This window comes from Anas platyrhynchos, chromosome 4, assembly GCF_047663525.1.
Source record: "Anas platyrhynchos isolate ZD024472 breed Pekin duck chromosome 4, IASCAAS_PekinDuck_T2T, whole genome shotgun sequence".
NCBI lineage: Eukaryota > Metazoa > Chordata > Aves > Anseriformes > Anatidae > Anas > Anas platyrhynchos.
In genome coordinates this window covers 49,240,634-49,268,305 of record NC_092590.1, presented here as the reverse complement: position 1 = coordinate 49,268,305, position 27,672 = coordinate 49,240,634, and the positions used below count along the sequence as shown (strand labels likewise).

At 40.0% G+C, this 27,672-nt stretch overlaps 1 protein-coding gene and 1 long non-coding RNA gene across 2 annotated transcripts in view; one reads left to right on the top strand and one right to left on the bottom strand.

Moving 5' to 3' along the window:
* The window catches only part of ANTXR2 (ANTXR cell adhesion molecule 2), a 111,405-nt gene that overhangs the window by 62,036 nt on the left and 21,697 nt on the right, over nucleotides 1-27,672 (bottom strand). The window contains exons 8-10 of the mRNA XM_027456989.3: nucleotides 20,535-20,595; nucleotides 19,373-19,468; nucleotides 15,207-15,276 (exon numbers count right to left, since the gene is read on the bottom strand). Coding sequence (XP_027312790.1) covers nucleotides 15,207-15,276; nucleotides 19,373-19,468; nucleotides 20,535-20,595 — 227 coding nt within the window. The remainder of the gene's footprint in view (nucleotides 1-15,206; nucleotides 15,277-19,372; nucleotides 19,469-20,534; nucleotides 20,596-27,672) is intronic.
* On the top strand, nucleotides 5,345-27,432 carry LOC140002478 (uncharacterized). The gene is made up of 4 exons (XR_011809171.1): nucleotides 5,345-5,927; nucleotides 17,746-17,855; nucleotides 25,899-25,973; nucleotides 26,255-27,432. It is a non-coding gene; the product is annotated as an uncharacterized lncRNA (long non-coding RNA).

Sequence of the window (27,672 nt, the reverse complement as noted above, 5' to 3'; positions counted from 1 at the left end):
GCCCTGCTAGGTCCACTAAAAAGATAATATAGATCATTTCCTACAGCTTCTGATGAAAGGAGGCTCCCAGGTATCATTCAGACCTTTAGGAATCGAATTACTTATTTTGCAGCAGCACTTCTTACACTCACAACCTCCACACTACCCCTCTCCACTGACAGGTTCCTCTGCTTCTCCTCTAAGAAAGCAAAAATCTCGGTGCCCATTGCTGCACACCCTGATAGTGGCTATGTTAACTAACTCACGTATCACATTTCACACTAACAGTTCCAGTGTGTAAAGGGAGAAAGCGTATCTTGGGAATTCCTGCACCTGCGACTAGGTATTGGGGTTTCTTGGATTCCCAAGGACAGTTCCAGCTTTCAAGAGTTAACATACAATCCTGTTAAAAAATGTCACTCATTTTTTTTCTAATGTATTAGTACTTGAATCAAAAGTGATCCTTTTTTCTTTTCCCTCCCCTTTGCCATGCAGCATACTCCCACTGCAATATATGCTATTTTCTTCAATTTATGTTCAGTTCTCTACAAACCTGAGAGCTGTGCTCTGGCTCTGTTCGTTGACCTAAATATTGACCTGGGATTTAGGAGAAAGCTTGTGAGTAGGGATGTCTGTCATCTATTCTTTTCGGCAACATGCCTGAGTTTGCAGGAGGTAGGTTTGCTGACAGGGCAGGGTTGCAGTGGCATGACCCTCGTTTTTGTAGCCTCAGTACACAACCACACTTACACACCAAGTAAATGACACGTAAATGGTACCTGTTTGAGTGACTGAGTTGGAAACTGAGCCTCAAAAGTAGCACAAAAAATGGGGAGTTTACCCCTATTTGTAGGAGGTGCTACTATCACCCTCTCCAGGACTGAACTCTGCTGTCAGTGGGACCTGAATATCTTATCCTCAGTCACAGTTATGCATCTTTACACCATTCCAGCAATACAAGAGGCCCCAGAAAAGGGCACTGATAGCATGCATGTCTAAATGAGAACTGGGCCCAAAGCTATAACTCCCACTGACTGCACTAAGAGCAGGTTTTGAGTCCCCGGTGCCGCATCGCTGCTGTCAGGCTTCGCATTCCCCCAACCTTTAGCTGTCAGATGTTCTGACAGATATCCCAAGCAGCAGGCTCACTGAACACATCAGCTATCAACACAGATACAAAGCAGTAGGAACAACCAGTTTCTGTATCAACTTCCATTTTGATACACAGCTGCAGGGATAAGCCATTGGAGATTTTCAGAGGAGTTGATCATACTCGTTGAGTTCTAGAAGCTACAGAGTGAACTCATACAGATAATTATCTCATCTTCAAAAGGATGAACCTGTCAACATACAAAATCACTTCTGTCCTGAAATTGTCATGTCTGTAGGGTATAAGGAAAGCTTTTTATTCATTTCTTTAGCATCCACCTGTTTGGTGGGCTGTGTGTACTTCTGCTTCCTATAAACAAAATCCCTTCAAATTTGGAGCTCAATAAAATGAGCACCCTGTTTCTTCTATCCACTCCTTGTAAATGTCCAAGGGAAAGCCCTATCCACAAATACATCTATTTTAGTTAACTATTAACTGTCCATGTATGCAAGGCTTTTACCTCAGCACTCTGCATAAACCATAACTATTCTGAAAATAGTATGACATTCAGAAGTGATTATGGTTTTGGGGTGCCTTCACTTCCAATTGTCAGTGTTGTTTGAGTATTGCATTCCTTCAGTGATGTCCCGTAAAGCTCAGGACAGCTCAGAGCAGAATCATCCGCTGTCAGCAATTAACATTTCTAAATCTTTGGACCTCTATTGATCCTTTTTTTTTTTTTTTTTTTTTTTTCCAGAGGCAGGAGCAATACAGTTTAAAATGTTAAGAGACTGAAGTGGTTTCTTATAATAGGAGTAAATCACAGGGGAAGGAGCAGCACAGATTTTGGTTAGCTAGTTGTAGGACCATACCTTTGGTCTGCCTGGTAAAAATGATCAGAAATACTTCAAAAATGTCTTTGCAGGTAGTAACACATGGTTTTGGAAGTGTGTGGCCAGATCTGCTACCATGTCTGTGAGTCACATGACTATAGCTGCAGTATACTAAGTATTTTCCAAATACTTGAGGAAAATTCATCCCTCCTCCCACTGATGTCTGTACAGAGTGAGACAATAGAAGAGCAGAAATGCTGTGCTGGCTTGAGACCTGTGTTCAAGTCTTCACTGTGCTGACCTCACTGTGAATCTTATCACACCTAGCAGCACACACAAGGGCACATTTTTCCTGTAGTAAAACTAACCTTTAGACACAACCGTATTTTTGCAAGTAAAGGCTAGAATGATACTTTTTTTTTTTTATCACCCCAGAACGCAAACAAACGCTGAACTCTGCTATGAAAGCTGCTGCAAAACAGAGCATCTCCTCAGGTCAACCCCGATTAAAACCCACAAAGAATCAGGAAGTGTAAATGTTGATGTTGCTGTGGCAACCCCAAAAGACATTCTCCAGCACCCCACTAAAACCTCACCTCTGCTGTGTTCGTGGTTTATGCTGTGGGTTTAGTTTTGTGTGCATGGGGAGGGGAAGCGGGCCCTGAGGATAACCATCAGCTCTTCTAACACCACGCACAAACACCACGGCCTGGTAGCCAGAAGCATGAGGAGTTGACCAGCTTCTGCGTGTCTACCTTGAGCAACATGGTGGCAGGAACACGCCATCAGGGAAAAGCAAGTGCAGGCCTTCACACTGTTCCCCCAACACCCTGCAGTGCTCAAGGCCAGCTTTTAGCCCAGGTGCTCCTTCGTATCTTGCGACTACTTCTGACACAGCACTTGAGTGATGTGCAATCAAAGAGATGGCAAACTTGAGTTTATAAGCATGTGTAATTAGCACACCTATTCACAAACTTAATTGGTTTTTATGTAACACAGGTTTAACATGCAGTTTGCCAGTGGTCCATGTTTTTAAACCTACTTCATTATAGTGAAAAAAAATGTGGTTTTATTTACAGTTCATAGCCCTTCCTGAGTGTGGAAGGGATTTTCCTGTGTTTTGTCACAGGCGAGTGTCACCTTGTGGATGAGAATCAATACTGGAAATGTGACAGAGCTTTTAAAAATACTCTTATTTATGACCAAAGTTAACCAGAAGACTCTTGCAAGTTTAAACTGCATTAGCCACAGACCACTGACCATTCTAATAAATAATTTATCAAAAAAAATGTAACTTGAGAAGGCCCAACAATCCCAATTTGTTCTTTCCTCTATGTCCACTGCTGTTTTATTGTTACAGAAGAGGAACATGGCCCATTGCCATATGTCACTACAGCTCTGGTCTAAAGACTTTCATACCCTGTGAAATACAACTGACATTTCAATCCACAGTAACCTATTTGCAAAGTATTCATTTGCTCCTTACTTTATGAGCATCCAATAAAAGACTGCCATTTTATGACCCATTAAAAAAGATGAAAAAATTAAATAAAATTGTGAAAGACATTTGCTGGAAGTAATAAATAATTTACCTCCAATTTTCACGCACTGAAAATTAAACTGGCAACTGCTCAAAAAGTTATTAAAATTATGGTGACTAAAGGTATTTTAGAATCAAGTGCCAGCATTAAAATAGCTAAAATGTTGCACATAGTCGGAAGGAAAATAATAGATCTATGTATTTGAAAGAGTATTAAGTAGTATTTAGCCATGCATTCCATTAAAACAACTACTTCCATGGATCGCGTGTAGTTTTATTACACAGTTGATGTTGGTATGCCAATAGTAAGAGTGCATGTGTGTGTATAAATGCATCTATACATATCTACGTATATGTACATATACAGAAATCAGACACTGGAAAATCAGTACCAGTGGCAGCAGAGGGGTTTGGTGGAATGACTGCTTCAACTATTGTTTTTTGTACACCCATCACTTTACCCCTACGTAATTTCTCATCCCCTGCACAACATTTTGATAAGACGAAGGGGTGCTAAGGTGACCATACTTTATTTTGGTCATCCAAAGGATGGGGAAACTGGAACCCACTGTGACCAACCAGAGCACATACTGGTTTTTAACCCTTCACCACTTTTCAAAGAGGACCAAACATGTCCTGATTTGGTGCAATGTTGTGTTTTTGTTTGAAGGGAAAGCTCCATTCCCAAACAATCCTGACCTCATCTCAGCAGGTGGACTGAATACTTTTGTGCCAGGTGAAGTGGCCTCTATCATGCTGCCATTATTTGCTGGGGATCCAACTTGTACTTAGGCATGCATTCCCACCAACCGAAGCGCAGAAGGTCCTTTCACCTGTCATTGACTGACAAACACTCCAGGACTACAGATGTGATGCTGAGTCTAGGGCCACATCCCTGCAGTGGGAGGAGGCAGCGCAAAGCCAAACAGGAAGGTATTTCAAGCCCACGCTTCTGGTTTTGGTCCTCTTCCTAGATCAAAAGCCCCAGCTGCATATGGACACAGTAAGTTCCCTTGGAGCAGGGTTACAAACTTTGCTTGCCAAATGTTTTGTGCATTTCCCCTGTGCCAAGGGTCATTATGCCTAGGAAGCATAGGAAACTGTTTAATCACTGAGAATTTTACCGGAGACAGTTAATAATCTGCAGTTATGACACATGCTCACAATTATTTTTCTCCCACGAGCCACACAGGCATAAAAAAATGAATACTTTTTTTTTTTTTTCTTCCTGAGATCATCAAGACCTCTACTATATGCAAATCTTTATTGTATTGTTTTGCGTGTGTGTGTGTGTTTTTTGGTAAAAATTAGTACAAACTCATGTTTATTTCCTACTTCTTTCTTTGTGTAGCTTAGCACTGAAATTAAATCAAGCTACAACTGCCTTAGGATCCTCTCTTACCACCCCAGGACTACTTAGCTTTCTCAGCACAGTGCTCAATATACTCTCTACTTGGGTTTGGCTTTCCATGGGATAGAAGTCCAGAGGTACATAAGTATTTCACTGCTGGGAAGTGCTTGTGAATCTGAAAGAGCTGGAAGCCAGCAATGCATTAGTTGTGATCTCATGGAATCATGGGAACCTGCAGTAACAGGGTATGAAATGTCATTATTATGTTAAATTAGTCTATTAATTCAGCTCAGGATACTATGTCCACTGCATAATATTAAGCACTTAGTTCTGCTCACGCACTCTTTCTTAATGCTCTGGGAACACTGTGTGCCCTATTGAGGAACGTGAAGGACTGCATTAGAAATTACTACTGATCTTAACATCGGATCCATATGTCTTAGGAGGCAGTTAGCCTATACAATTCATTGAGGATGTTTCCATCTGTGAATAGTTCCAATTATAATCTAATTGTGTCAAACTAAATGTATTTCTAAAATATTTTCAGAAGTTAATATTTATACCAGACATTAGGCCTAATGTAGCTGTACTTCTGTTTTTCTCCTACCTGACTACCTAAGTGCATTTCTCTATTAGGTGTTTTTGTTTGTTTGTTTGTCTTGGGGGGGGGGGGGTTGGGGTATTGTACCATGTGAGTAATCAGTGATACAGTGGAAGTTGAGCTGCTTACATGACAGATAATGTTAATATCAAATCACTGGGCTTAATTAGCCATGAGTAGATCTGTGCTGAAGAAGAATTCTGATCACCTGAGCACAGATGCTCTGAAATAAACACAGGTGACAAAAACCTGATTAATTCAGAGATGGTATCCTACCAATTAGGGAGCACAATGAAGTCACATGAGGGACGAAGAAAAGCTAAAAGGAAGCAAGCATGCCTCACTTTCCCTTTAGTGTTGGCTGTTGTTATCTCTGTAGCCTTTGAGAACTACTCAAAGCTACTGTGCTTAAGGAAGACAACAAGGGTTCCAGAAGCTAGCAAGCCAAATAAAGCTTTGTGATTATCCTGCTGGCCGGTGCCTCTTTTTGGAACTGCAGGCTGCTGGTTCTCCTTCATCAAGCTCTTCCTAAGGTACAACTGTGCAACCAGTTACTGAGAGAGAACAGCTCACAGGTTTAGTGTGCCTGTGCTTTTGTATACAGAGGACTGGTATTATCTTGAATGTGAAGTATCATCGTCTTTTGGATACCTAATAATTGATAAGTCTTATTTAATCTTAATTTTAATCGCTCCCATTTCTCCAGATGAAGTGTTATTAAAATAATATATCCTTGTAATAGAGCTTCCAGGCTGGGGCCAAGACTTCCAGAATAGGTCCTTAAACCCATGCTTGAGCCTGCCTCACCTGCAAGCAGCTAAGTACTCATCAGGCAGCACTTACGCTAATGACTCATTTTGTTTTGTGTCCAAACTAATCTCCTACTATGTTATAAAGATTATGATGATTCTATTTAATTCACAGTTATCAAGTAAAGAAGGTAAACATATAATTTAATTTGAGAGAGAACAGATAATGGTCAACAAACATCCTGGAATATTCACCCACCTATTAAATGACTCTAAAAAATACTTAAGTCAAATATGCGAATTTGCATCTAATTTACATTCTTTAACGCTTGTTTTCTGTACCTACGTGTTTCCAAGATTTTGCATTTTTCAGACAAGGGGTAGTATAAGTCATGACTATGCCTTTAAATAGTAATTTGCAACTATAGCTGCAGAGAAGGACAGTAATTACTACTTTCATCTGGTTCTCAGCTAAGTTTCACACAACTTCTATCAATACTTTTTAAGGCAAACAAATTAGCATTCTGCTCAAATTAACAAACTTAGCAAAATTATGAGCTTTCCTGAAGGAAATAAGTAACTTTGTAGGGTTATCTATGTATTCTGGAAATGCACTGAAATTGACCAAGTGAGGTTCTATGTGCGCCTGATGTGGGGGGAACATCTGGTCTGACTTATGAAGAGCATCATTTAAATGTATGCTTAGATGTCTTTTGTAATAAGCTAAGAAATTCTGGATATATTACCTACTTGATATTTTCTTTCCATCTGGCAAAAGGAATGCTGAAAGACAAAGGCTAATTTTAACTTATAATTGTTATCTGGTTACTAAATAAGACAGTGCTGAAAGGTTGCCGTGTAGGATGAGCACAGCAGTAGTTCCTGGTTCTCGAATATGTGCACTGTGGGCAGTGTGGCTGATGGATGCAAATTGTGTGTCTGGGAGGTATTACAGTGGCTGTGGTGCTTTGTTAGGCCAAGAGTAAACTAATAAGATTTAAAAATGGGTGCTGGGTTAGGTCTAAATATTAGCTCATTGCCTGTTTGTTTTTTAATGGTTGTGGTGTTAGAGGGGAAGTACAACTGTGTAATCTTAACAATAAGTTAACGATACTTTTGTGTGGGAATGTAAATCTGCATATTGTTCACGCCCAGCCCCCACTCGCACACGTTTCCAAAGGCATTCATATGCCTCCTTTGAGAGAACTAATGATACTGTATCAGCTCTCGTTCAATTTAGATATTTATTTCATATTTGCTTGAAGAATCAGGCCAATGTTTTTGAAAGCACATTTAACTATACCATATGCCTACTTAAATCATCCCTATCAAACAAGTTGTAGGATGATGCTCTGGTTCATTCTGTTCTGTTTTCCCTTCCTTCACAATGTGTTTATGTATATTTATCCAATTTGTTCTGTTCTTCTTGCCAAATTGCAGGTTTGAGATCTCAGCTATGCAGGGGCAGCTGTGCTATTGTTGATGCCTTACAAAACAAAGGTCACAAACTGAGCCTGTATCACTACAACTAATGACAGCTGCATGCTAACCATGATGGCATAGCCACACAGAATGGGCAGGGTTCATGGACCCTCAGAACTAGGAATAAATCTTACCTTGCCCTTTGGTGAGCAAGAACTCAAGTTTCACTTTTAGGAATAAATTTTTGTGCAAATTAGTCTTTTGCTAAATATACTGCAGTTTAATTTATTAATTCCTTCCCTGTGTGTTGGGGGGGGGGGAGGAATGACTTGAAAACCCTACAACCACAAGGAAAAACCTTTTTTTTTTTTTTTTTTAAAAAAAAAAAAAAAAAAGCTGAGTTAAGAGGAATGGTCCCTCTGCATGTAACTAATAATAGCTTTTCTCACTTTGGGAATTGATAAGAACTACCAGCTGTTCCAGCCTAGGATGCTATTGATGGCATAAAGGAGTCAGCTACACAAGATGATGTTTCCCTCAAAAGAAGGTTGTTTCCAAACCTAGCCCAGCAACTCCAAGTAATGAAACACCAGGGCGGGACTGTTTTGAATGCCCTTTGTTTGGTAAGAGATCAATCTGCAAGGCTTGTGAATTCAATGCTATTTGCCCCTTGGGTGGCCTGACACATTATTTCTTCTGCTGCCTTTCAGAACAGAAGCCAAGAGTCCAAAGTTATTTAAAGGGATGTTTCTTAGAGCTACACGTAGCTTTTTGAAATACTAAAGAAGAGGGAGCGTAATAGATGGAGCGGACTAATGAGATGAGGCACATGTCCATAGACCCAGCTCTGAGACTATACAGCTGGCTTTGAGGCTGTCTGTCTAGAGCTACTTCACCAGTGTGCTGTTAATTATTTAAAAGGGAGCACTGGGGAAACTACCATCACATCTGTCACCCATGCACAGGCAGAACCTTCACTCATTGCAGGACCAGATGTGTTTATTCGAAACAAATACTAACTAGCTACTTAATGGGTTAGAATTATTAGCCAGAAGTTAATTAGGCAAACGTACTAAACATCAGTCATCTTACGCAGCATCACTTGAACACTGCTGTACTACTTCAGAGCCCTCGTAGGCCACAGAAAAAAGGGGGAAAGTAGACATCCTATAGGGGAGCTGCAGTAAAAGTACAAATTTATGGTACTTGATCACTGTGCATCAAATGCAGTGCTTTAGTTAATTGATTTAACTAGGTGGAAAATGCTGCCTCTTAATACTGCAAATGTACTAGCATGTGTAAGGAAGCAAGTGGATGTTGTTTAGCACCTACAGGTGTCAGAGCAGAAAAGGAAATTAAACGTAAAAAATTTTTTCTAAGTACAGTCAAGTCAAACTTGCAAAAGGATGGCTTCACTGCTTTCACATGTATTATACATATCCCCAAAGATGCAGGCACTTGCATGGCATTCTGCCTGTGTAATGAGCTTCAAAACATGTCTGGCCTATGTAAATGCTCATTTCCCAAGGGATAAACATTTAAAGCAGTTTTTAAGATGATGGCTCTCAGGTTCATGCCCCAAGAAACAGTGGATGGAGTGAAGATGTAACATGTTCTGAGGGGGAGAAATAGTTGGGATCCTTTGTTAGCAGCCTGCCATGGCAGCCATTTCAGAGAACACCTTTCAGCTGCTCTCAAATGAGAGCAGCTGTCTAAAAACCAAATGAGGTAATTTACAGGATGGAGCACCACGATCCATTCATCTCCAGCGTCTGTTTGCTTTTGTGGTTCCATGCTCTTCCTCTTAAATCTGGTGCTGGGATTAATTAAAATGATGCTTTTTAACAGGAAAACAAGGCTCAAAATAGCAATTTCCTACTTTAATGGAAACATCTTTAACTCAAAGCACCTGAAGTAAAAGTGAAGCAAGTGCTTGTCTTAGAATTGAGAGGTTTCCCATGGAGGCAGAGAAAGAAGGCAAGAGCATCAGTGACAGCTTGAGCATGAGCTCCTGGGCTTCCAGCTAGTTTCAGTTCTCTCCTACATAGCTACAGTAAATAACAATCAAGGCCCCTAAAGCACTGAGCAGCAACTTCCTGTAAACTGCAGTTAATTTTTAAACAGCCCCCTGTGGTATTTATTTCACTTTGAACTCTTTTTATGTGAATTTTGTCACAAACTCCTAGGAAGAAATGCCCTGGATTTGGAAGTGTACTCTTCTGCGCAGGGCTACAAGCTCTTCCAGAACACAACTTTGGCTTCCCTTAAGGACCTATTGAGAGAGGTTCTCAAAACCATGTCCAACTTCAGGCTTGTGGTTAATTCCCATTGTCCTCGGCCCTGCATGTGATTGACAGCAACAAGTGGAGCAGCTCATTCTGCCTTAAATCTGTAGCTCAGAGATGAAAATTATAGCACTGAAATTTGGGACAGCAAGAAAAATTTTGCCTGCATTCAGACTGTCACAGGCTACCAAAAGGGATAAAAATGGAGCTTGTTTAAGCAGTAGCTCAAATGAAAATAGGCTGAGGGCAGGTAATGTGAACTCTCAAGTACAAACAGGCAGACAGCATTACTGGACATCATGGCAAGTCCTGCAGTGGAAAAGAATTGATTTCTCTAAAAGTGAAATGGGAAAACAAGTCATTTGTCTTGTCTAGAGAGAACTTGCAAAGAGGAAGACATAGGTGTAGTAGGTACCTAACCTAGGTCATGAAACCTGTTAGTGAAAAGGCTGACAGCACTATGTAATGAGATTTTGTTCCCTCATTTTCTTTTTATTCTTAAAGGCTAAGGAAAGCATCTGAATTGCAAAGACAGGGACAAAAGTGAAGGAGTGATAAACCAAAAAAGATGAAAATCTAAAGACCTGAGAAATACCAGTGTAGAAACCACAATGTGCTGTTCCTGCTGAGCTGCCATCCCACTGACAAGGGAGTGCAGAACGAGCCAAGCAGCTGTTCTTCAACAGGAGGAACAAAAGCTGGAATGACACAGTCTCCTCCTGTGAGAAGTCTGGTTAACAGCCAACTGAAAGCATGTTTCAAGGTGGTATTTGCAGCTCAGAAACATAAATCCAAGTCCTCAGTCCTAGAGATCCCTTCCCCTGTGTTTTTGTTCTAGGACAAAATTTCTTAGGTTTTCTTACAGTTGTGAGAATCTGAGCTATATGATACTCCAATTAACTTCAGACTCTCATAAGACTTGCTCAATTAAGTTCTATTTTCCCTCTGTGACTCCTTACTGCAAGTCTGGATAGGAAGTACATTTAAAGTTACTGCAAAACTTGTGAACTTGTGTGTTTTTCCAGGAGTTTTTACTACTAGCAATATGTAAGAAACAAACTGATGATCTTTAACAGATTCTCTCATGTACATTTGTATGCTTTGCTTGAAGTGAACTGCACGTCGGAGACTGAATTTCAGTCAGATAACTTGAATCTAGAGGCAGCGAAGAACTGTGGGACACAAGCATGGTATTTTCTTATTCCTACCACAAAAAATAACTGAAGTTCAGTCCTTGCTTCTTAAGCACCATCAGCTGCTCATGTTGGACAGGATGTATGAAAGGATATACGCAAACTGAAGCCAACATGATTTGAACAGAGGGCAAGTAAGGTTGTTCAAAACATGAATGCAGGTTGTCATTCTCTGCATGTGATCTCATCACAAATTCAAGGTGGCTCTAAGCATGGTCTCACTTGCACTCAGGTTTGTTTGGGTTAGTTCCCTTTGTTTGTTATTCCTTAAGCTTACAAACCCCAAAGCAAATATACTGCCCACTTCAGATTATATGGTCAAGTGCTACTTCACCGGAAAGGTGTTAACAAATCACTCAATTCAGAGATGGAGGGAGGTGGTGAGATAGTTAAATGAAAGCAATGATCCTGCTTGACCCCATGTCCTCTCTTCTGCTGGTGTCTTGAAACAGGTAAACCTTTTGTACATGAGTTCAAACAGATTTAGTATGTTTCAAGGTACAAGAAGCTTATGTATCTTGTCAGAGTCAGAAGTAAATGCTCACTTTGCTTTTGTCAGCTAATCTTAAAGCAGATATTTTGTTTGAATTCAAGCGCAAGGATGCATGAAGCTGGTCAGCAACAATGCATGTGCATTATGAAAAACTCTTCAGAACTTCTCCAAACTATCTAGGAACAATTATTATTTCTCAGCCTGTTGGTTCACTTTGAAGATGTTTCTTCCTAGCAGAAACCAAGCCTCCATTTTGCATTGTTTATTTGACTATCTGCATGAAATATTAAACTGGATTTTAGCAGTAAGAGCCAGCTAATCCAAAAGCTCAATGTAATACACCAACAAGAAACTAATTTAAAGAAAAAAATGAGGTAGTTAACAGGTAGGTATGTAAATACATAGTACAAAACATTTCACTAAAATGTGTTGTAGTTTAAACACTTGCATTGTTGCACCAAGAAAGAAATATTTGTAAATGTTCAGGAATTAGAATTATCTTGTCCATTATCTTGTCTTGGTTGAGAGGAATGAAAGCTATCAGTTACTGGAGTTAAGTCTACAAATATATTTTCAGAGTGTGATCTCCAAGAACTTAGAGCAAAAGGACTAGAACAAAAGCCGTCGTAGTGTAAGAATGTATTCTTCTCAAGCTTTTTGTGTACTGCTACTGCAAAGTAACAGTTACTGTAGAGTAAGGACTTTCTGAAGTACAATGACTACAGAAACCTCTAAAGTAATTTTCATAGAAGAAATGCTCTGATCTAGTTTGATTCCCTTGAAGCTGTGGCAGGACAGTGAAGTCCAGCCTTTTCTATAACGAGGAACTCATTTTCTCAATTGTTCTGCAAGACCCTCAAAATAATAGTGCTCTTCAGTTGTCAGTGCAGGAAAATGGATCCTTTCTGTACACTGGTTTGGTTCTAATATTACAGTTGCCCTCACAATAAGATATTTCTCACTACATGAAGCAAAGCAATTAACCTTCCTTGGGTTTTTGTCATCCCATGGCATACAAGAGATTTCTCCATTCTGTAATGTTTTAACATTTCAATTTTGTATAATGCGTAACTTGCTCATGTAGAACTCACAAGTAATTATTGTCTGCCAACTAGTCAAGGGTCTTGCAGAAGAGATGATTTTGTAAGAGAACAATGTAATTTTGCACCTTGGAAGTGGCACGTCAAGAAGGTATTTTAAGTAGCACAAGCAGCACAGTCATGTTGTAACATAATGTAAAGTTACCACATCAATCTCCTGCATGGTACTATGAAAACAATTTGAAAAGAAAGCTTAGTTATTAATCTACAGATGGTATTTTGGAGGCTCCTAACTAAACACAGCCAGCAGCTGGAAACCAAGTATAAATACACAATGGCACCAGTCCAGGGACCTTACCTAGTCTACATAGGCTTTTATTGTTCTGCATTTGAAAACTGCGAATCAATCACTCTCAAAGTGTCTCAAATGACAAAAATATAACTAAACCCATTATGTGAGTCTTTCCTGTTTACACAGAAACAAAGCTGCAAGTTTAAGAATCACAAAGCTAACTTTGCTTGTGTTGTACTTAACTCCGCTAAAAAGAGCACTAGAAAATGAGCAGACCGGTTGTTGCTACATTAGCAACTAATATTAGCTCCACTACATGAGGAATTACTGGGAGTTATCCAGCAATAGTCTGAGCTGTGCCAATGGAAAGTCAAGAGTTCAAGTATGTACATATCTTTCATAGCTGTCACTCTTCTGCACAGCAAATTGTTTATCTCTGGGCCAAAGCTGTAACTACTTCAAAATAGGATTGTGGAACTGTTTTACATAGCAAGTTTTGAGAAATGGTTTTCTGTGAAGCTGCACAACTTCGTGTGTGGTGTTCATGTGTTCTTATAAACAGTGCTGAGAACAAACATGCTGTGAATAGGTGCTTCATCTAGACCGTAGTTACATTATGGTTTGTCCATTTCAGTAACATGCCACAGAACAAGGGAAAGGCAGCATGTAACTTCTATGGTGCTTTAATCTATACAGATAAATATGCCATGCATTTCACATTCATTTGGCAGAACAGGCTGTTTACAGGCTCTCAGACTGTGCTATGCTTTCATTTTACAAAATGGTTTCACTTGAAGCTTCAGGTTTTGGGGTGTTTAGAACTTGGGGCCTAATCTGCTGTTGTAAGGTCATGTAACTCCCTTGAAATACTTAGCATGGAGAGGAGGAGTTCTTAATGTGACTGATTTATATCTTCCTCATGATAAAATTAGGTCTCACAGCTGCACATGGTACTGATTTGTTTTAGCAAAGACAGCAGTTTGCTACAGCTGTTTGTTGTACAACAGGCACAAGACAGCTTGCAGCTCAGCTCCATCAAAACCAGTGTAACTGCACAGTGTAATGTAATAGCAAATTGTGCTGCAGGAGTTTGTTAGCACTAAGGTTCAGGTCAACATTTTTTGTGGTTGTGTTAAAGGCAACTTCAGTATCAGGAAAACTTAAGGGAATGAAAAACTCCTCCCCCTCCATGCTGATTTCCTGCATTGCTCTAAAACAGTGCACACTCCCCAGAGATGAGCTTTGGCTGCTGCGTGGAGACTACAGTGCAGCTCCTCCACAGTGCTTCACCCTGCTTTCTTCCACTGGGGTTATTCACTGAAGCTTTTCCTTCTGCTGCTTCCCAACTTTTCTCCTCCCAGTTGCCATTTAATGCACAAAACAGATGTGCATTTGGGGTTTTGCTATCAGTCTTGCAGCAACTGAGGTTGTTGATTATTGCTTAATTCAGAAAATGAATTACTCAATCTAAGCAATATGCTTAGTTCTTAAACGGCTAAGAACTCTCACAAAAATTGACAATGTAAAGCTGTAGCAAAACTTAAAAATATTAAAAACTCATCCCAAATAATTACTTGATAAAACCTACTTGCAAAATTGAGAAAGTAAACAGCCTTCTCCCTCCCACAGGGCCAAGATCTGACATGCAGTTTTTTCACTTGTGATTAGCTTAGAGATTTTTTTTTTATTTCATGCTGCTATCTCATAAATCCCAACAATGAAGCTGAAGTGGTTCTAAAAGCCTTGGGCATGTCTGAATTTGAGAGGAGGGGGGAAGAATTAGTTCTCCAAGGGACAGAAGTAATCTGCAGCCATGGCCTGTGACACTTAGAATAAGGCTGGAACTGTGGTTTAGCCACGGTGCTGTTAGGAGATTGCTGCCGTTGTTAAATTAGTGCCTCGTTTTATCATTACATGTTGAGCAGTGGTACACATCTTGACACATAATTTTAATAATAGCTTGTAAGTGTCAGTGATAATGTAATCTGTTTAACAATGAGCCTAAAGATGATCCAGAAGAGAGCGTATTATGCCCTGATAAAGCAGCTAATCTGCATAAAACTTATGACAAGCCAGACCTTTTCAGTGTTGAATAAACTGGCTGAATATTCATTTTTAAGGCACTGTCCAAATTGCTTTGGTCACAGATGACTATTTAAAGCCCATTCTAAAGCTGGCAAATACACCAGGGAAATAACACAAGAATGAAAAAAAAAACCACACAAAAACAGTCCCCCATAAAAAGACTGCCTCTAGCTAAAAGCCCACATGATTAACATCAGCAATAATGGGTCCAATGCTAGCAAAACATAGAATAACATTTATTTCAAGTACTTACTGGCCACTTCTGTATAGGATTGGTGCAGGGCACAGCAAAAACTCTGATTCCACCTTTTTGGGTTTTTCATCTACAAAACAAATCACATGAGATGAATATACTGTGCTGTTTAATTGAGACAGTGATATGTAATGGTGCTATGAAGTCCACACTAGTACCCAGCATACTGCAAAATGGGATGGGTTGTCAGAAACTTGCAAGCAAGGCAAGCCCAAGTTAGGAAGAAAGTTGCTTTTTAAAAACTTATACCTTGTGAAGGGCATATTACAAACCCAGAGTTAACTTTAAATCTGAGCCCATGTCATATTGCTTGCTTAATGTATGTCAGATCATGTCCTTGCAGAGAAATGTTTGCTTAGAATCAAGGCTTTTTTTTTTTTTTTTTGAGGAGGAGAACATCATTTAGGCTTTCCTTATATTTGAAAGGTGTGTATTGGTTTCTAAGTGAGCTCATTACAGGATTTGAATTAATGACTGTTCTATCAGTTGAGACTGGAGTGTTTTCTCAAGTGTTTCTCATGCTTTTTGGTGTCTCAGTGCTTGCAAAGGTCATAGACATTTATTTGTAGAGCAGCGTGTCCAGCAGAACACTCCTTTTCTGTGAAAAGCAGAGGAGAGAAATAAAGTTCCACCCTGCAATTGGGTAGCAGAAGACAGCAGTAAGCTTGGAGGGCATCCAGGAAGTGACCAAGGGGTCAAACAAGAAAAACCTTGTACACAGAGGATACTGTATTTGCGGAAGGGAGCTCTTTTATCTCATGTCCTTGGTAAACTGGGGAAAAGTCTGTTCATGTCCACATGTTGTCCTCCCAACTTCCCCATAGAAGTGTTAATTTCTGTACTGGAGCTGCTCCTGCAAGCACAGACTAGTTCCTGATTTGGCAGGGAGGGGAGATGAATGATCTGTGAGATAAACTTGGAGATGACTCGGTCCTGCACTCAGGGAGAAGGCAGACATACAAGTAGTTCAGGGGCAGCTGAAGGAGGAGCTGTTAGCATAAATGAGCTTTTCTCATGTGCTATAATCTGCACTGACTGCTTGGCCTAGATTTGAGGCTAGTTGTGAGGTGGGGAAGAGGGATTAGCACATTGCCATATGTTTTTGTCTTAATGGTATGTTTCATAGATTATTTTTCTATTCCACAGCTACATTTGGCAGGTTTCCTTTCCAGCATTTGGTAATGGTTCTTTATAAATGCAGAAAGAGAAACATGCCAAATGTATCTTTCAAAACCTGAAGAACTGACAAAAAGGTTGGCTCTGAGGCTGGTCTCAAAGAGGAGCCCGGGCTATCAGTAAGGGGAACTGTCACAGTGTCCTCTGTTACAGGCTCACGGTGAGCACACCGGTTTTTCTGTACAGGAGAACACAACATTGGAACAATTTTCCCTTTTCTTGGGAGCACCTCCTTCCTCTCACTAGAGTTCAAAGCCCTTCCAACCCTTCTCATTTAGCCTCTCTCGAGAGGAAACTGCTTGCAGCCCAGCACAGAGCTGCAGAGACAGCTTGCATATCAGAGGAAGGATGGCATCAAACTTCCCTATTACCTCCCTGTACCATTCAGTAAACATTTGCTGTTGTCCATTGCTGAAGACAAGAAGCTTGGTGGGTTGCAGCAGGCCTTTGGCAAGACCCCATGCAGCAGATTGTGTTTTTATGCTGCAACATATAATAATACATCACTATGCCATTCCCTTCCCTTTGTGTGCTTTAGCGCACCCTTTACTGAAGCCAAGAAAAGGAAAAGCAGCCCAGAGATCTACTTGGAAATTCTCACATCAGATGCTAGCAAGTATTTGGGGGCTTCATCCTGTCCAAGTGTAGCTATTTCTACCATCTCAAAGCAGACACATGCTCTGTACAGCTTTAAATCACTACATGATCAGGGAATCAGAGACACCAAAGTCAGAAAACACTCTTAAAGGTCATTTAAAGAAGGCAATGCGGTTCATGCATTTTTCAGTGACATTTATCTAAGCATTTAAAAGGCTTTCTAGGTAACCTACTCCAGACCTGAGAAATGTTTACAGAGAGAATTGTCCTAATAACTAAGCTAGAGCTGCTGCAGAATTTTAAGCCTGTTGCCTCTTGGTCTCTTCTCAGTGGACTTGGAAAGCCAAGATTACTATTTACTATTACAAAAAATCATCAACTTTGACCATGCATCCTTGCTGGTAAATGTAAAAAATGCACTTTTTCAGTCTTTCCTTACAGTGTGTGTGTCCTCTTGACTTCTGCCCATCCGTGCCAGCTTCTGCTGAATGTTCCAAGGTGCATTCACAGCCCACTCTGAACATGCAGCAGATCAAAATCCGGGTAGCTAGAGGCCGGTTTTGGCACCACAGGCCCTGGTTTGAGTAGCACTATAACCTAGCAATCATTAAGTACTGTAAGCCTGTTTGCTGTATGCTGGTAGCAATGCAACTAATTAATTCCAAAACTGTTGTTACAATAGCAGCAACCACTAGTAGGACAGGGGAGGCTTGCATTTGTGGTACTTGTGAAAAATAACTACATCCTTCTCTCTTGCATCCTGTAGGTCCCTACCTTCAGCCATACCTTATGGGACTCCTGAAGATCTTGAACACAAAAATACCACTATGAACTTAACCATATGGATGTGAGCCTCAAAACAGTCATGTGAAGAAGGTATGTTCTATTATTTTCATTGCCCAGATGGATGGACTGGGGTTGTAAAGAGGGGAACTGCTTATAGTAAACAAGTCAGAAGCAAACCAGGAATAGAACTCGGCAACTTCTGATTTGCAAAACAGACACCTAAATGTAAATTTAAGTGGTCACTATCTTAGTCATGTTACTGATATCTCCCCTATTGACCCTAACTAGTGTGAAATTAACTTTCTTCACCTAGAACTATGCCTGTTTACTCACTTCTCCAAGTAAGAAAGGTACACCAGGATAATAAATACAACTGTACTAATTCAGTTGTGTTTCAAATTCTAGTTCTATAAAGCCAATCCATAAAGCAAGTGTAAATAAACAAGCTATAGCTTAATACAGGGAACAAAGGTGACAATTTCAATTGAAACAGAAGGGGAATTGAAACAAAAGTATTTACTCTAGTTGCCTTTATCCAGAATCATGCTATTCTTTTTCAAACTGCTTTATAAAATCTTTAACAGGCGAGAGAAATTGGAAGGAAGTATACTGGAAACACAGGTTGAATAGGATAGGAATTCAAGAGAAGCTAATACAAAAATCAGACATTATGTAGGGGAAAAAAGTTTTTTCTACAGGTCCATTTTCTGTAACTTTTCCAGTCTGGCTTGCTTCTAAGACACACTGCTCAGAGCAAGAATTGGATGTAATTCTACTAGCTGTCCCATTTCTGGATATCAAAAATGGCACAGGTTTCTCTTAATAGTATTTTTTTCCACCATCATCTCCCTTTTGCTAGTTCAGGGAACAGAGCAGCAGACTAGGACTAATCCAGATCCTGGCCTGACGCTTCCTCTGCCCTGTTGTAAGTTAATGCACTGAGCAACAGAGAACCAATTCCTGAAAATTTTGCCTAAGATGATATTTTCCACTGAGATTCTCAATAAGATAAGCAAATAGTTCATGTTATGTTTTTGGAGTTCCTCTAACTTCTGAAGCCCTCTGCTCAGAAGAATTTCCCAAAAGACAATATTTTGACAGAGGAGGAACTAAGGATTACAACATCCGACCAAGGGTGAATGCTAATTAAAACAAACAACACTTTCCCAGAGAAGTGATTCCTAATCATCACAAAGCTACAGGCAAACTGCCTGTAGAAGACACCACGTTCACTTTGAAGAGGAATTCCTTTCTGCATGTCAGGAAGTTGCTATCCAGATAGGGATCTGGCTGCACTGATCATCATTGCTGGAGAAGAATGCTGCTAAAGAAAGCTAAACAAATGAACTATGTCAAAATACATGGATGGAGTTATTTCATGTGGTCAAACACTGGTCACAGTTTACAGCTAATGGTCATCAGTAGCAAGTTCAAACCACAGTGTGAGATGTGAACCAACTTGCCTTCTCTTACTAATCCTCAGAGCTTGCCCATTTTTCTTTGATCCATACCTTTCTCTTAAGACTTGAATTAACTGAGGCAATGATGGGGAGAGGGAAATCCATTATGAAGAAATATGAAGGCAGATGATCCCAAACTCTACTTACGGATGGTAGTTCCATTCACGTGGTAGGTGCAAGTAATGCCATCGGTTCTTCCACCAAGGGTTAAGCCACTTCCTCTAAGAACAACTTGGAACTCCTCTGGAGAGGAAAAAATAAATAATCAACTGTCTTCAGTATGCTGCAATAAGGACTAAATTTAGAAGGGGAGAATTTCAATACAGCTAGCAATAAATGAAGCTCAGCACAGCAATGGTTCAAACCTAGAATACATTCTTTGACTCCTAGTACTTCGCTTTTCTGTTAAGTCATTACAGGGAAAAATAAAAACAACTGTTCCTGAATCAGTATCAACTGAATTTGAATCTGACTAGCAATAGAACCTGTGTAAATGAATTTCCTGCATCTCGGTTGCATATGATGAAAGCTTTCCATTGAGTATTTAGATAAATAAGGAGTCTGGGCATCTCCTAGGAAGACTCTCCAGATTCTGAGCAGGTCCACTTAAAACATTCTCTTCTGTCTCTCTTTCTTGGAACTAGTTCTCCAGAAGTTGTGTAAGGGCCATACTATTTGTGTGTTTTGCAGAGGAGGAGGGAGGAGTTTGTTTATTAAGGCCAGTGTTTTCACTGAGATTGATGTTTTTAAAAGACATCAAAATACAGAGATGTTGCAACCACCTTATTTTGCTTGGTTTCAAAGTATGTGTGAAATGTGAAACTAGAAAGAAGACAAGCCCTTACAATTTAGTGTAAGTCTTCTACGTCAATGTTACCTCATGCTGTATCAGAACAGTCAAATGCTTTACTGATCATACTCTACAGATTCAGGGCACTAGAAATATTCTCATGTTTATTTGAACTTAAATTATCAGGATTCCCAGAACTTGTCTCGGTGACCATAGGTAAGAATTTGAGTGTCACAAAATGTATCATTGCTTTGAATACGAGGGTAAGTGCAGAGCATGACTAATGGCACAGCAGGAGATTAAGTCTCTCAAAGTTTATGTACAAACTAAATTATAAGAGCAGGCCTTGGAAGACAGCTCCTGAAGAGAAAAATGATCCAGAAGAGAAGGATCTGATTTACTTTGAATTCCCTGAGGATTTTTTTAGAGTTGCTTGTTTTCTAGATGACCTGTGGGATTTTCCTTGGAATAAAATACAGGTATGAGTCCTGTAGTAATTTTACAATGATAAAAACTTACCTCCCACACAGACACTGGATGGTTCCAAATATAAAATCTCAGTGCATGATTGCTTCAGTATCTGTTGCAAATAAGGAAAACAGAAATGGGTTTCAGAATGCTATTTCAGTGAGGAATATTTTAAAACAAATGCATATACCTAGAAGATGTACATGCACAGCTACAGATTGTATTTGCATGTGCCTGACTTTGTAGGACGTTATTGTGAACCATGTAAAACTTCTGCACATTGGCACAGTCAAATCTACGAAGAGTTCATAAGACTTGGATTAGTGTGTTAAACCTGGGATATTCTTCAAAACAATTTCTGGCCTTGAAATTTCTGTCCAGTTCCCTGACTTAATTTTCCATGGAACTCCATCTGGAGGTTTAAGCCAAAAGTTAGTCACAAGGAGCCTGATCCAAAATCCAGCCCAGGCAAAAGTCTTCCAGTAACCTGTGGGTCAAGCCAAGTGCACGTTATTCCAAGTGCTGGCATCTTGCCCTATGTAAAGCAGAGCAAGAACGCATGGCTTTCTTGAACTGTATTCTGTGGTGTGAGGATTTTTATTTTACTGCTGTATCATCCAGCCTGCTTTACTTCTCCAACCAGTCATGGAACATTCTTCCAGAGGGCTGGGACAAAAATGATATTGCTACAGATAACTTGAGAGAGAAAGAGAATGGAATGTAAGGAAAAGGAAGAACTAGACAAATTAGAATGACTTGTACTAAAAAAGGTGGTTGTGGACACTTGGCTTAGTTTCAGCCAAGTCTGCCCCCCTGTAAGCAAGTAATAGGAGATTTCTGTTAACTTGGGGAAGAAGTCACTTGAAACTTGTAGGATTTAAAAAAGAAAATGAATAGCTTTGTCTTTTTCTACCCTCACATAATAATGTGATTTTACCCAATGGTTATGAATTCTTTAACTTTCCTGTTGTATTTAAATAGCTTGTTTGTAGTATGTTATTTTTAGCAGGCATTCGTGTGTAATATTATATGAAATCAAATCATGTGCATAGTATACTGTCCTGTTACCATCCCTTCTGTACTTCCATTTGCCAAAACTGCCTGTTCTGGAGCTGGCCTGTCAGTAAATGTACCTGTCTTACACTCAGCTCCTTTTTGTCCCTTTAAATGCTACCTTTTTCACTCTCCCCTTGGCTGGTGATTTTTGTTGCTACATACTGAGACCCAGTAGAAACAATAACGTATTTGTCACTGCACATAATCAAAAAGCATGCAGGGTTCCAAGGAAAAAAAAACTGCCTGTCTCATTTAACACTTTCCATATCACCTGTCTCCCCTCAAACTGTTGCACACAAATTTTGTAGTGCTTTCAATGCCCACTTATAAACACAAAGCTGTATCTAAAAATTTTAAAAAGAGACCTTGCAGGCACATACATTTGGATGAGACACAGCAACAGAGATCTTTGGAAAGAATGTAGCTTGAAGTTCAGTGTAAGTCAAGCAGTTTATATTAGCTGAAGATCTCATTCTCTTGCTTCCAAAAAAGGACTTAGCTTTTTGATTGCTATTTCAGTGGAGGGAGAACTGTTCCTTAGTTTATTTTTGGAGAAAAATAATGAAGCATCTTGTGCAAAATAAAGAAGGAATAAAGTATTTTATTCCTTTATTGTAAAAACATGTTCTCTTATTTCTCTGAAGACTGAGTCCCATGAATAGTCCCATTTAAATCAATGAGACTATGGACTTGTTTCAGTATAAATGATTTAACCCTTGATCTAGCTTGGCAAGATGAAGGTCCATAGAATTCACTGGGATTCTTTTACATCAGAGTAGCCCCAGATCCCCAGGAAGAAACTTAAGAGTTCCTACATTGTCCCCCTTTGCTCACTGGTGAATAAGGGCTGCATTATGAATTGCAGAGGACCTGGGACAAGGACAGATGCTCGAGTCATCTGTCTTTCTGTGGAAAGTAGTATTGTAGTCCCACCATATTTGATAGCAATTTTCTAATGCCATTTCCAGATGCAACACAAAGCAGGGAAATAATCTATTTGGACATGCTTAACTCCCTTTGTATTTAGAATAAACGGGACTGGGGGGGGGGAGGGGAACTGTAACTGATATACAGTATGGCTTTGAGTTAATTATCAAATTTCATGAACAAAAGGGAAATATAACGGTTCAGGATACACTCTTCCCACATGGTACCATGCAATTAATATTTCTACATGTAGATGTGCCATTTGTGACAAAACAGGAAATCAGTTGTTCAGTACCGTTCTTAGAAATAAACAGGCACTGCTTTTCATCATTTAAACTGTTGTCATTCTCCACATAGCTTGAGACAGCTGTGCTCCCCCAGACACCCTCAATTTCTTGGCAAGGGTATTGACCTAATGCAGTCATTTGCATGCTAACCAAGCTTACGCTAGCAAAGCTCTGAAGATACTGAAGTTTGTTTTTCTGAGGTACTCCAAATAGTTCACTACCCTTTGATGCAGTACTTCTCCTGATAGTCCATGCTTATTAAAAATATATATTGCTATAGAAATCTGCTTTATCATCTCTGAGAATCTCTCCCAACAATCAAGCAACCTTAAGAAGCAAATATCAAATGTACAGAGTGAATCAGGTGGCACCAACCTACAAGTATACAAATAGCTCTTCACTCAGCCTTTACTTTCTGGGTTCTTCCAAATGCTCCGTCAAAGCAAAACTTTACGGAGAACTTAACTTTCAAAGGCAAATCAGAAATAACATTCATGCAAAAGGTCTAATCTTATTAATTTTAACAGCTGTAATGATTTTGAAAGGCTTTGCTCAAAAAAGTAAGGTTTAGCATTTAGCTGTCAAAATGGAGAACCTGAGAATATTTCCAAAGATGGCAATCAACACTTGTTCTTAATCATCTTAAAAGGATGTATGGAATCTTGAGACTTTTTCACTCTTCTTTCTCTGGCTCACACTTTTCTATCTGTTTTAATACTCATTTCTCACTCTTTCCATGCAAGGTGTTCCTTCCAAGCTAGCACAATGCACTCCAATAAAGAAGTTTCTCTTCAGGATGAAGGATGGGAAAGCATTGTACTCATTTTGTCTTAGATCCATGTTCCATTACTAAATGTGCTTTTGTGCCCGTAGATTGGGACTGTTGCTGTTTCACCCTTTTTGAGTAGCCTTCTGGAATAATCTTTCAAGAGCTTATGAAGGGTACTCAGAAGAGATGAGGACTGTCTAACCTCCCCTGTTCTAGACATGGGTGCCTTACCAGGCACTTAAAAGGAGAAGCACTGGGCTTATGCACAGGAGGTGTGGGAGTTAGCACCCACTGCTGAACTGTAGTATTCTTGCCACTTGTGCAGCCAAAGAGGAGGATGAGGTCAGTCTTGACAGTAACAGCTTTTAGTGAAGCTTTCTCCTTTGTGTGTGCTATGGAAGCACATTCAAACAATGGTAACACACAAACCAAAGCATCTATGTAATTTCACAGCCCCCTCTTACATATTAAATGTCAAAACTAACTTTAAATCATCTTGCTGTGGAAAACTGGACTGCAAAGTCAGCAAGATTGAAATGAACTCTTCAAAAGACTGTACTATGCTCCCTCTTCTCCGGTTCAGGACAATCAGAGGAAATGATTTGGCATTGCGAAGTCGTCATTTAAAAACTTACTGCCCCCAGGAAAAGTTGAAATAATCACTATATAAGGCCATCCTTGAATAGGATACTTAAGCACCCTGCTGAAGTACAATAAATTCAAATATGACTGTAAACTGCCTTAGTTTATCAGCAGGCAGAGGAGAGATTTGGAGTTGATGTCATTCATTTCATTTCCAGAGCGCCAAACCAAATATAGGGCTTTGTTCTCCAAAGCTTACAAAGGCTTTCTTTCTAGACGCTTCCCTGAGTGCTAGTTGTCCCAGAAACAAGTATTTCCCCACAAAACAAAGTGCAGAATAGAGTTCAAACCTGTTTGTCTCTGTCCTGCCTCCTTACAGCTTCAGAAGGGAATAACTGGAGGAACTACAGAGGGGTTCTTGCAAGTCTGAGGCAAAACCATGCTATGCAGAATTGGTTACAGCTGGGAATACCTAGGGGCTCATGAAAATGGACAGGACTGTATCAAAATCACAGCTGTAGGCTTGTAATTTTAATGCTCGTTAGGAACCATGTGTGGCTGCTGGAAAAAGAGGGCAATGGTGCTGCTCTTTAGGGTGGTGACTCTCCTTTACTTAAGGAAAATGAGACATGAAATTCAGGCCACAGATGTCCCCTTGTTCAACAACAACAAAAAACAGACTGCTGAGAAAACCTTATTCTGTAGCTCCTCCACACGCAGTGTTTGTTGTAAAACTGCCATATTGCAGCAGCTAAGCATCTGACTAAAAGTAAAAGTTACGCTGTGCTTTCTATGAACAGTTATTACAAAAGCTACCTCCACAGCAAGCAGCATGAATGCAGCCTACGCTCAGTGCAGCAAACACCACCCCGAACAACTTCTGAGGGTTAGCTGAAGGCAAAAGAGCCTCAGAGGCTTTTAGTGAGATCACATCTTATGGCCATTAAGTGAATGGATCCTGTACAGGTTCCGTAGCATTTCTCAGTAATGCAAGTTAATCATTTCAGAATACTTCCAAGAGCTGAATTTATCAGAATAAAGGCTTGTGAACTATCCAATGGGCACTCAAAAGCAAATTCATCCTTGATACAAACTCATGAAGGTACACTGGGATTCAATTTGGTAAAAAAAAAAAAAAAAAAAAGCTCCCTCTTCTGAAAGGGTCACTTGTAGATCAGTTGCTGGTCTGCTCTGTTCTGAGCACTAGCTATCACATTCCTAAACTGCACATGGAACTGTAGGTGCATGGATGTTCATTTGAATACAGTAGGATGTGATCCTGCCTAAAGATAAGTCCATGGCTGGATCAAGACTTTGATGTCCCATGCAGAACACGCGATTCAGCTTCCTTCCAGAACAGTTCAGTACTATCTGGCAGCTGCTAGAGGCTCCATCCTTTAAAGGATCTTCTATGTACTCCACTGTCCTTACCACACCGTGTTTACTGGCTCACTTACAGCTAATGGCACAGCAATGGTACAACACTGCAAGCGTTTAGCTCCTGAACCAGGTAACTGGCATTGGGGTTTTCATCTGAAGTTCTACATTGTCTGATTTGTCACCTATCTCCACCCCTCGAGCTATTTTGGAGATTTACAGCCACAGTTTTGTGTTCAAGGAAAGTTCAGTCTGTTTCAGGTACAAATTAGCATGTATGTAAATGTCTCAAAACAGCTGTAGAAATCCCTGCCATTTTACCAGCTTCTCAAGGTGGGACTGCTTTTCACCTCATCAATTTCCATCCGAGCAACCTGTCTGTTAATCAGTACTTAAAAGCCCCATCAATCCACACAGGTGGCCAGGATTTCTGTGTGTTTCCCAGTAGAAGATTCCTGAAGGCTGATATAAACTGCAATGCCTCCTTTATAAGTAAGTGGTTTAGCATTTGATTCAATTAGAAATGTTTTACAGAAACCGTGTCAGTTTCTGACCTGCAGGTGTCTGAATTAAAAAGAGAATCGTGTTTTGTTAGAATTATTTAAGCTGCAGAAACAATACAGCTACACAGATAATTACATTAGCATGGAAAAGGCACGTGTCCTTGCAATAAATTAGAAAAAGACAACCAAATAACTGGATGAAGTAAGTCTCATCACTGCTTATATGCTTTGCAGACTCCACCTCTGTTTATAAATTTTGTCTTGTCACAGGTCTTGCCCCTGCTTTATGCAAACATTTATTCCCATAGAAAGCCTGCCTCCTGCATCTTCCACTATCTCTTTAACTTGTCACACACTGGGACCAGGTCTGCTTTGACTCACTTTTCATCCTTGCTGCTGCCTCTAAAAGTTCTGGGAATTTGAACTGTACAGCTCCTGCAGCTCTGCAAGTATTTTGCCTACCATATCCTCGGAACATACTGCAGAACAGAGCCGTACCATGCGGTACAGTGCTACACACGGGCTAAAACAACAACTTTCCCTTCCAGCACTTTAATGAATTTCACGTTCCAAGAAATTGTGAAAACAATGCACTAGTAACGAGCCATGAGCAACCCAACTGTACATCGACAATTAACAAAATATGCTAAGTGTCAATTCATTTTACAGCATCATTCGATTTTGCTTAGCCCCAGCATGCAGTTCAAAAGTTTTTGGCAGCAAGCAGCACCATAAATCATAACTCTCATGGCATCTGTTCCTCCCCAGAACCGTAGATGGAGTTCGGGATTTGGGGTAGGTCATCAGCACAGCTGGAGTCTTTACTGAACCATCACATCGATTTTCAAGTGTAGAAACCAGAAAATGATATACGGATGTGTAAAGTATCTGCTTCCTGGTTCAAAGATGAGTGTAGGCACGAAGTGCTGGAGGAAGAGTTTTTTGACAATTTTGATCACGCGTGGCAGATAAATCATTTTGAACAAAGGATTTCCAGAGACGGTTCCATGAACTCTACGTACAGTAGTAAAACAAATGCATCTAACTTGCTTCTCCAGAACCTAGTTCTGAACAGGAAAAATGTTTACCTTTTAAGAACAATCTCATTTGCTATATTTGGATTTGACAAGCCATGAGAAAGATACGCTGACAGTGCAAAATAATCACTTTCACAGTCAGCGTGCAAAAATATATTTGCAGCAGTATGAGCTCCTGCTCATTGCACTCTGAGACTGCAGCCTGGAGCACTGCCTGTTGATATTCTGCCAGCCAGTCATGTGTACGCTCGCTGCAAAATGTGTGCTGCACAATTCAGAAACATGGCAAAAGAGTGGTAAAAAAGCTTTGAATGCTAGTTTACCAGCAAACTCCAAATACTGGCTTTTCTATAGATTTACACCCCTTTACTTTCCTTTCTTTCTGACAGAGAGTTCATCATTTTCTTTAACAATGCCATAAACACAACATAGTGAGCAAACTAATTGTGAGGAAAGCAGAATTAGGTCCATGGCAAACTACAAATAGAACTGAAACTGAAGAAGCCATGTGCACAGTTTGACACTGAGATAATTGTGCCTTTCCTCATACAACATACCAAGTACATCTCTCAGTTATATATGACACCTACATCAGGAAGAGCTGCACCTCCTTCACTTCCCCCTTTGACCAAGATGTAGTGGTACACATAT